Consider the following 11,273-nt stretch of genomic DNA (forward strand, 5'->3'; position numbering starts at 1 on the left):
TTCTGTTACAGTCAGCCAAAGAAGAGCATACAACAGCCCTTTGCTCTGAAATCTGAGGATGATAATGTTAAACCTATGAACTATGATGAGAAAAGGCAGTTGAGTTTGGATATAAACAAACTCCCTGGAGATAAACTTGGGAGAGTTGTTCATATAATACAATCAAGAGAGCCTTCACTGAGAAATTCCAACCCTGATGAGATAGAGATAGACTTTGAAACACTGAAAGCAACAACACTAAGAGAACTAGAAAAATATGTTGCTGCATGTCTAAGAAAAAGACCACTAAAACCTCAGGGTATGTATTTCTGTATGTTAGTAGAAATCGGTCTGGTATTCATTAGTTTTGAGTTATATTCACTCTTTTTTTGTCCTAAATCACACAGGTAAGAAAATAACGAAGTCCAAAGAAGAACTTCATTCACAGAAAAAACATGAGTTGGAAAAGCGGTTACTGGATGTCAATAATCAGTTAAATTCCAGAAAACGTCAAACAAAACGTAGGTGGCAGTTTTCAGATGTTCCTGTGACTATTTAATTCTTCTGGCATTTTAATGTGTTTCCCTATTTTGTAGGTGAGAAAACTCAGTTATCCAAGGCTGTTGGAAGTGGTTCCCGATTGAGTGAAAGCAGCAGCAGCAGCAGTAGCTCATCAGAGTCTGAAAGTAGTAGCAGTGATTCAAGTTCTTCAGACAGCAGTGATTCCGAATCAGGTTAGCTGTCCCCTTAAGTTCACCTCTGTTTGCGGGAAAACATTTCCTGTAATATTGAGATTTACATTCTGAAGAAATGTTTGTTACTTACCCAGAACCTACAGCTTGGATGCCTCACTTATTATTTAATTGCATGTTGATGATCTCACTATTTTCCTTAAAAGAGATACTGTGTAAAATGAAACTTCATATTATATACGTATGTCACTTATAGGCTTGTAATGTCTAAAATAATTTTACTAAAGGTGAGATAGTCTCTTAATATATAATAGCAGATCTTAATACCAGAAAATATCAAATAATACAATGCTGATCTTCTTTTTATAAAAGATTATTCGAGGACATCTTTCACTTTACTCTTCATGTTAGATCATTCTAATGTTGCAAAGTATGTCCTGTTGTGACAATATATTCTGAATTGAATAACATTTTCAATTAAGAAATCAGTCATTCTAGAAACTGTAAAGCAGATTTTTTTCACGTCTATATTTTCTTCACTGTAGAATATTATCCTCCATTAACGGAAAAGTATACTTTAAATTCAGATTCAGTTATGCTCAAGTACCATATAACCTTGTATAGTTTATTGTCACCTGTATCAAACTTAACTCATTCATGTTTTCTTAGTGCTCTTTCATTGATGGTTATGTAGTTGACAGGTAATCACTGTCCCAATGACACTGACTTGACAGTGGCATTCTGTCGTTGTTCACCAAAAGGCAAATTCAGAATATAGAGCACTTTTGTGCCTAAAATGTTGCCTTATTTTAAATGAGATGTTTCTTGTTTGTCATGAAATTCAGTTTTCTTTTTTAAAAAGCATCCACACAGAATTTTGTCACATCAGGAATTCTAACCATTTGTAAGAATATTTTTCTTATTTCAGTCTGTAAGGATCTGCTGGCTGGCACTACTTTCTGTTTTCACTTTTGTTTCTGTTTAGTTTGCATTTATGTGGTGCTGATTACTGCATTTTGTTTTTATGTTTATAAAGTACATAGTGGTAAACATTTTTGTTAGAACAAACAGAACTTTTAAATTTGTTGGAATTTCTCATACTAGAAAAATTTTAAATTAATTTAGGGCTCTGATTATACATTATTTCCTTATATTTGACTTTTAAGCATGAAACAATGCTGGAAAAACTAAGTTGCATTTAGTATTTTAAATTGTAATTAGCATTTGTAATTTCATCGAATAAAGCATTTGTGGCCTAATAAGTTAGAGCACTTTGTCTTTTATTTGTAGGATAAAACTCTTTATTACTGACATTCTTGTTTAATGTCATCTTTTTCAAGTAATGGGCTGCTTTTTAAACCATTATTGTTAAAATCCAAGTAGCAAATTTTTATATTTCAACTTACATTATGATAGTATATAGATTTGTGACACTAAGGTCAGTTTGTTTTCTAATATGATAGTACAAGTTATCCTTTATCTTCGATATTTTCATTGTTTTATGAACATTCAAACTATACTTCATTGGAAAAATACTATATATGTATATTATAAATTGCAAATGCAATGCCTAACTTAATGGGGAAAAACAATTATATTTTTGCTTAATAAAATAAATTAGTAAATAAAGCAATAAGATCTTTTGTCCTAAATATTAACTTCAGTTGTACCCATTAAAATACTCTAAGGCTCTTAATTTCTAGGGTATAAGCTACAAGCATTTTTTACTTTCCTGAGAACAACAAAAACTATAAATAAAGGGATTATGAATTATGAAAAATAATTGTCAGACCATATCAATAATAGTAACTTTTGTAAAAATAAGTAAAGCATCTACCATATTGAATTATGCATTTGGCATTCTCGAGGAGCAGATGACCAATCCCAAACCTGAGGTTCAAGGTGGGGGAAAGTGGGACTATTTACTGAGAAAATGTGATTTTTGAGAATTAGATATTAGCAAAAATTTTATTACATAAGTACAAATTAACTGAAAATATAAATTAGGTTTTCTAGCTTTAAAATTTATTATAATTTCGATTATCAGGAATAGGGCTCTAAATTAACTTTTTAAAATTCCTTGATAATATTGACTCTTAAGGTTCTTCTTACAGCTATCCTGTATTATGAGTTAGTTTCTCTTTACTGTAATATCATTTTGTTTAGGTGTACCAAAATGTTTTAAGGGCAAAATCTATGAAAAAGATTTAAGTGTTGTACATAGTGTTAGAGCTGTTTATTCCACATTACTTAAATAATTATCTTCTATGTATTCTCAGACCTTATTTAGTGCATCTTTGAGAAACATGGACTTAATTCTGCTTTGTTAAATAGAATCAGTTAGTGGCAGAGTGGTGATTTCCAAAGAAAGTTTTATATAAAAAAATTCTTGATCATTTCAAACAAGATATTAAGTCAGTTCCAAGATAAAGTTGTAATGAAATCCCAAATCTTAAAAAATATAAATTAGAAATCTGTGGGCTGGAAGCAGTACTTAACTGCAGACTTCACTGTGATTTGATCTTATATTTAAATTATATTCTGGACTGACAGCATATGCAAATTGTCATGTGCAGTTAAGTCAAGAAAATTTAGTAAACATTGGTATAAATACAAAACCTTTCTAAACTATTTTTCATAGCCATCAAAAACTAACTAATAGTCAGATCAAAGATGTAAATGAGGCTTGACAATGAAATGAATTCCAGCTGCATATATCCCATGTAAGCTAGTCTGCTAGTATGTACACATAAGCTATTGAGAGTTTTCTAATGCTCAACAAACTTGGCTATGTTGAGTGATATAATAGAGAGAAATAAAATTAGTAGATTTAATCCTGTGGCTAATAATATTACTGAGAAACAATCAAATAAAGCAGTTCATTGGTAGTAGTGCTTTTTAGATTTTTTTGTTCAGTTAGAGTCGATATTCAATATTATTTTATATTTGTTTCAGGTGTATAGCATAAAAGACATATAGGGTAATAGTACTTTTGATTGAAACTTTATAGGAAATGACTTCAGAAACTGTCTAAATGTAAGCTCAGATACTTGATTAGTGTGGAATAGAATATTTTTCAGGAATATATATAATTGCTAAACCGTTACACACAAAGAAATTCAGTGGTTATACATCAGTTCTTTACCTGGTTAAGACAAAGTGAATTTGTCACTTCATACTTTGGACTTTTTGATTTTTTAAAATAATTTTCCTTAGTTATGGGTGAGAAGATAGAAGAAAATAAAAATTTCTCCTTTTAGTGCTACAACCTAGATCTACTGTAGATATGACGAGGATGTGATTTTTTTTTTTCATACAAGGGAAAAAGAGAAAAAGGGCAAACATTGTTTGAGTCTAGATTTTGTTTTACTTTTTTAGGGAATACGAAATGACAGTTTTGGAGTAATTTTTGCCGTTCAAGCTAGAAAGTTTAAGAGAATGATTAGAGTTCATCATTTAAAAATTTTAAAACTTTTATTAGGTTCTCATCAAAGTGTTTTCAAAGCACCAAAAGGATAAATTCAAGACTCAGGCTTGATTAAAAATTTGCATATATTGAGGTTCATACTTGAGCCATGAGCCTTATAAATTGTGATGAATCAACCCAAATGTGCTGCCATTTTTAAGAACTATCAATCTAGGTTTATTTCTTTTGTTTGTTTCCACTTTCTAGCTCCAGTTAAGATGACCTTGGTAAAAGGAATGGGTAGTTTTACAATCAGTTTGTTCTTCTTTATTAAAATAAGCACCTAGCAATTCAATGAAAATTGCTAAAACATTCGTTAAAGGGAGCAAATTTTTTCAGTTCAAAAACAAATTGCTTGATTTTAATCAGTAGAACATGGCTTAGGCAAGGTTGGGCAAATCCTCTAACATCTCTGGACATTTTTTCCCATAAAATAAAGTAGCAGGACCAGGTAGTGACTTCCAATCACTTTTCTATACCCTGTCCTATAGAAGCGTGATTTGTTTCTCCAATTTAAAAACCTTCAGTAATTTTTTCTGCTATATATGGCATTACATTCTGGTTTTGCATTATAGTATTATACTCGTTTTAAACATCTAATTTTTATGTCCATATTGGTTTGCTGGCAATATTTGGTATCTTTGGAGCATTTATCTCAGTGCTTTGATCAGTGATGGATATTAAACAAGCCCTTTAATCAAACATCAGATTCTAGCTCTTTTTTTAATTCTATTATTAAATTTTTTGCCTTAGTTTAAAATGAAAACTTTCCAATTAAAATTTTATATTGGGGCTTGGGGAAAATGTGAAAATAGAACACATTACATAATCTGTATAATATGGATTTATTTAGTAGTTCACATATATCCAATTTATCCTCATAAGGTAGGTATGCATGCTATCACAGATCCCTGGAGAATGTAGTTGACAGAGTATACGTTGTCACCGTAACACTCAGTTTTGTTTATGTTTGCAAGACCTGGTAGGGTTTCTTTGCTAATTGAAATGTGATCTTAAACTTGATAGTGAAAATTTCAAAGGCCAGGAACTCATAAATAAACAGAAACATTCAATTTTATGTTACTGTGTTTCTGGAGACTCAACCATCTAAAATTAGGATGAGAAGCACAATGCTAAGTTTTAGGCTATCATTATTCACCTATCTATATAGTCTGTAAGACTTTTATGATGCATACTGTATTAAGCAGCTCTAACTTTTTTTAATCAAAAAAATTTTAATCTAGTGTCTTCAGGTTTTGAGGTGCTATTTTTAATAATAATTTGGAGCTTTAGTTTTATATGTCAGAAAACCAAGATAATGCCCTTGAATTTTTTAGCAGAACACTTAACGTGGTATGTCATATTTTTATTGTACTTAAGACTTTTTATCATAATATAGTTTAGATACATATTTGAATAATTTAGATGTATAGATGTGCGTATATTATATGATAATATTAATGAAGTCTGTTTTTCTTTGTTCAAAGATGAAACCATAATTTCTCCCCTAAATGTGAAAGCTACCTGGATCTATACCCTCAATCCTTGCAGTCTATCTTCTCTTCTCCTTCTACCTAACTCCCAACACTTAAATAATACTTAGTGGAGTTCCATTAATATGGTTCATGTCATTTTAAATACTTGAATTCTTTAAATTAAAGCACGTTATTAAGTGGCATTTAGCAATTTTAACAATGTCCAGCATCAAACATTTTAGGAAAGGAAAGAACAGTAACACATCCAGTGGAAACTGATGGCATTTCAGGAGGCAGAAGGTAATTATTAAAATTAGAATGTTTTAAGTTTGAATAAGATTTGGTGTTGACCAGCCTTGGTGCCCTGGAGCCTGAAGCAAATAATGCCCAGGGTGCTCATGAAAGCTGGCCTGGAGAGATGGATCAGGGCATTAACCAGTCTGATGCTTTCCCACACTGACCTAGGCTTGTGATTGGGGAAGATAGCACCAGAATCAATTTTAGGGTACAGAAAGAGGAACCTATGAGCACCGTGTCAGAGAGATCTCTTTTTATACTTATTCTACTACCAGTTCAGCAGTAAAGGTACTTGTAAAGGTAAAGGAATTCCTATAAAACCTGTTTGTTGCCATACAGTTGAGGCTTCCAAATAGCTTAGAAGTAACTAGAGTATTAATTAGATGGGATCTTTATTATAATGCTTAGCCAGTAGAGCAGACTTTTTTCATTCAAATAGCTTCACTTTTAATAAAAGACTGTATCCTGTCAGATTAATAACATACCCTTCTCTTATAGTAAATTATTATTTTAATTAAACCCCTTATGGCTATATTTATGGCTACTTGGTAAAAGATGATTTTAGTATAATTGGTACTACTTGTTTGAAATCTTTCTGTTGTTACTTGTTCCTTTTTCAACTATCACTTATTCAAGCTCTTTACTGTAAAGTAACACTCTGTTCTTTTTTGCCTAAATGAAACAAATTGAAATTTGTGAGTGGATATTTATTCCATTATGTGGAAAAGAACATATCCCCTTTAAAAGCAAGTATTCCTTTAGAAATTTTGACTGATTAAAAGAGGGCAAAAACCTGGTAACTATAAGAGCCTCTTGATTTAAGAGGTTGGTGTTAAAGGCATTTTATCAAGATTACCATTTTATTTCTAATATGAAAAAAATTGTAATTTAGATGTAATTTTAAGCTAACAAACATTGAAATATTTATTTATATACATTTGCAGAAATGTTACCTAAATTTACTGAAGTTAAACAGAATGATTCTCCTTCTAAAGAGAAAGTAAAGGTAAGTTATCCTTCATTTTACATTAGAATATAAAAACTATGTTATAACTCACTGGTATAGTAGTAGATTTATGCACAGTAAGGTGGAATTTCTCAAAAAAAGGTAGAAAAGGAATAATAGGGTTTCTGAAGATAAAGCTTATAATTACCAGCTATTTTAGCACATCTATGTTATGTGGGTGATATGCTTTGAAAAGGATACAAGTGATTTTATTTTACCTTTTTTCTAATCCGGATTATTATCCTCCTAAAACTTTTAATCCTTTGTACCTATCCCAAATACAGAATTACAAGCATATGCCTTTATTAAATTACAAACTTATTTAACAACACTTAACTAGGTTAGGAGAATACAACATAAATGACACTGTCTTGAGGAGCTCATAAGAGATTGTATGATTATTGCTATAATCTATATTCATAATTTATTGAGAAAATGAAGAAGGAATATATATATGCTTAAAATGGGGTTTAAATACAGGAAAAGGGAAGAAATGGTTTGTATACTGACATATCAATGAGTATGTTGTTAGTATATTGACTTACAGGTGGTAAGTATTCTAAAGAGAGGCAAAAAGGCACAGGAGGTGGTATGTTCAGGGAAATAGGCAGCAGACCGTATTTGTGAGGGATTAGTTGGCTTGAGAGATATAATAGGGAGAGCTTTGAACATGTAGGTAAGGGATTAATAATATTTAATTTGATAGGCAGTAGTGAGCTCAAAGGCTTTTGAGTAGGAAAAAGATACAGATCGCCTATCTTGCCATAGGTACTAGCAGAATCAGAAAGTTATATCAAGTTATAAATGAACTTTGGAAGCATTCTCAATACATGGCATGTAGAATGCTACCTTTATCTATTTGTGGCCAGAATATTTTCAGTGTCACTCAGTGAAGAACAAAATGCCCATTTATGATATAAGAGGAATATATTTATAGGATCATGAATGAATATATATATATATATGTGTGTGTGTGTGTGTGTTTCAGAAAGTGATTGTTTTGCTGATTTAAACCTCAGCATTTGACTTCAAGCTTTGGGCTTGGGTCTACATTATTTTGGGGATGAATATTCTGATGGCATGACTCTTTTCAAGTTATAGGTATTCAAACACTTGCCTTATCTACTCACTACTCTAACCCCTTTATTAGAAGAAAAAGACTATCTTATACTACTACAACTCAAAGCTTAGTAGATGAGGTACCTGGGCTTTGATACCATAACTTAGCTTGTCACTGAATAGATGTGAGATTTTAGGCAGGTTGCTTTCATTATATTTAACTCCTATAACTGTAAATGAGGATAATAATAGGATTATTGTAAGAATTAAAGAACTTTAAAAGGCTTACCCTGGTGCCTTGCATATTGTAAACATTAAATAAGCGTTAGCTATTATAATAGAACTTTTACCTAATAGTTACCTGAGTAATGAATCAGAATTTGTTGATAGTCTTATGGGTCGACCATCATGTGATTTTTAAAACCCCTGCTCCCAGATTATATCTGTAATTCAGTAAGGAAAAGGAAGCAAAAGTGGATTTGTTTCTTGATTTGGTACAAGTCTGTGTGTACTGGTAACTAAGATCGTAAGCTTTGACTACTTCTACTTAGAAGCTATATGATTGCCAAGGCATTTAATCTCTCTAAACCTTAGTTTTCTCACTTATAAGATAGGAATAATTATACCCTATAAGTTCGTGTGTCTTAAGTAATATCATATTTAAAGATAATATTAAATTATATCTTCTTGTGTTTCTATTTTCTTAGTTATATTTCTTGTGTGGTTAAAACTCTGAAAGGTAATTTCATTTAACTTTGTCTTAACAGACACAGTCTTCTATGCAAGATACACTCTCTTGTTCTGCTACCCTTGTTCATCAGACTACACATTCAAGTCGAACACCACCAAATCACCACCAATTAGCATTTAATTACCAAGAATTAGAACATTTACACAGTGTGAAAAACATTTCACCTTCACAAATCCTGCCTCCCTCAGGTAAGAAATCAATGAGTAAATGACTGCAGTTGAGAAACTGACTTCTAAGTCTGTATACGAAAATGCTAAAGTCATCTAAATTGTTATGTATCTGAGATACTGAAAATCATAACTAGTAAATTCCAGGTGAGAAATAATCACTGAAGCACATTGTTAGATTATCTGCTTTATACCCAAAAGTACTCTTTTCATTTGAATGAAAAATTATTTCTACAGTTCACATACATTTTACTTTCATATACATTATATACATTGGCATGTGGGCCATATATTAAAATCTATCATTGCAAGAGCCCATACTATCAAGTTCTGAGCAGACTTGGGAAATGTTCAGATTTCCATGATGCCCATGTCTATATGGGTTGGAAAGATAGGATGGAATAAGGACAAGATATTTAGAGATTCCATAGATAGAAAAATGAAGTTATATACATTAGAAATAGTTTACAGTTAAGGAAACTTGGGCTAGAAATATACCCATCCCTCAATTTACACGGATTATCTGGTCCACGCATCTTTTTTTACACTGAAGAAAACTGTGTAAAAGAGTCCACCAGTACGAAAAAAAAAATGCTAAAGAATAGAGAAGATGATAAAATAGAAGTCTAGAAAGAGAAGTTTTAGAAGAAAATCATTGAGAGTATCACATACTACAAAACATTAAAGTAGATGAAGAATGAGGAGAGAGAATTAAAATTGGCCATGTGAGATTTTTTGCTTTTGCAAAAAGCTTTTTTAATGGCCATTGTAATTGTGGCAGAAGCCAGATTGTTGTAAACTGAGAAGTAATGGAATCTGAATATAAACCAATCTTTCAAGAAAGTTTGTTGGTGAAAAGGATAGGATGAGAAGATGACTGTGGCTTTTTTAACACTAAGATTGTGTGTGTGGTGAGGGGGATGTGAAACTGGTAGAACTTGTTTTGAGTTTTTGAATTGAAGAGATTTGAACGTGTTTGGAGGTTGATCGGAAAGAACAAGGTTAGAGAAAAGTTTGTTTTCATTATAGTGAGTTCATAAAAGAATGGTAGGGATAGCCATGAAGAAGAACAAAGACTGAAAAAAATGGAAAAAATGTAGTCAAAGTGGTGTTCTGTTTAAGAAGACAGCTTATCTATGAAAAGTCAGGCTTTAAATATATGTCTTCAGTCATGATCAGTTTATTGTATTTCTTCCATTGCTGTTTATATTATTATGAGTAACATAATGTGTAAAGAGAAAGTTTAGAGTGGCTGGCTTCTCTACTGCATAACCAATTTTTTCAGAAGCAAAGTAGTTTGCATTTGCCAACTGTAGATGGCACTATGCCCAAGGGAAACTGTAAATGTGTATAAGCTATAAAATGTATATAGAATTTTACTTTCCTGGAGTTTAATCTTGATGAAAATAAATTTATTTTGGTTAAAGCTTTAAACAAAAATTAAAAAATTGTTTACTGAAGTCTTCTTACTGAAAAAAACTTAGCAAAATATTAAAGTAAAAGATTTTAAAAATTGAATTTTTAAGTGTTACCGGTTTTCTTCAAAATCTCTGTCATTATCTCTACATAAACTAAAAGATGTCTAATTTTTTTCCTTAAAATAAGTTGAAGTTTTTAGCCACAAAGGATTACTACCTTATCCTTGTAACTTACCCTTTATCCAGCTCATAACAAAATCTTCACTTGATTGTATTAAGAATTTTGTTTAAAACAAATACTTGTGCTGTCATATAAATGTGAATTACCATGGCAAGTGAAAAGGTAAATCAAGAAGTTTGTCATATAGTAGGAGAAATAAATGACTGGAATATAAACTAAAATTAATATGCCCTAAAAGAAGCAAAAATGAAATTTAAGGAGGTGAGGAAGACAGTTACCTGATCTCTTTGGCAGATGTGTATTTTACTGAGTAAGTATCATTCGAATGGGATGCTGGAAAGAAAAATAAGACTTATCTGTGTATATCCAGGATAGGAAAGCATTTTGTATGGTGGAAACAACATGAATGAAGGTATTTAGGCAACCAGTAATTCAATGTGATTAAAGCTTTGGTTGAATAAACAGGACTACAAGGAAATAAATTTAAAAAAGTAGACCATGTTCAGGTCATAAAGAACCTTGATATCTAGAGATTTTTGACATAATGGTAATGATATAGTTGGTAGAGAGCCAATAAAGTTCTTTTGAACAAAGAACATGCTTCACGGTAATTAATCTGCCAATATTTTGTAGGTCAGTTGAATGAATGGGGCATAGAGACCAGAGACGGTGAAAACTAACTGGGCTGGTGCAGTAGTAGGAAGAAAAAATGAAATAAAATGATGGAAGGAAAGAAAAGGGGAAGTTGAAAGAATTACAAGGGTAGAATGAGCAGTCCTGCA

At 31.5% G+C, this 11,273-nt stretch overlaps 1 protein-coding gene across 1 annotated transcript in view; it reads left to right on the forward strand.

Moving 5' to 3' along the window:
* The window catches only part of BRDT (bromodomain testis associated), a 46,538-nt gene that overhangs the window by 20,098 nt on the left and 15,167 nt on the right, over window positions 1-11,273 (forward strand). Inside the window, exons 10-14 of the mRNA XM_023528017.1 lie at window positions 12-298; window positions 387-500; window positions 576-713; window positions 6,854-6,915; window positions 8,742-8,913. Of these exons, the coding sequence (XP_023383785.1) occupies window positions 12-298; window positions 387-500; window positions 576-713; window positions 6,854-6,915; window positions 8,742-8,913 (773 nt within the window). The remainder of the gene's footprint in view (window positions 1-11; window positions 299-386; window positions 501-575; window positions 714-6,853; window positions 6,916-8,741; window positions 8,914-11,273) is intronic.

The sequence above is a fragment of the Pteropus vampyrus genome, unplaced genomic scaffold (assembly GCF_000151845.1).
Source record: "Pteropus vampyrus isolate Shadow unplaced genomic scaffold, Pvam_2.0 Scaffold22, whole genome shotgun sequence".
NCBI lineage: Eukaryota > Metazoa > Chordata > Mammalia > Chiroptera > Pteropodidae > Pteropus > Pteropus vampyrus.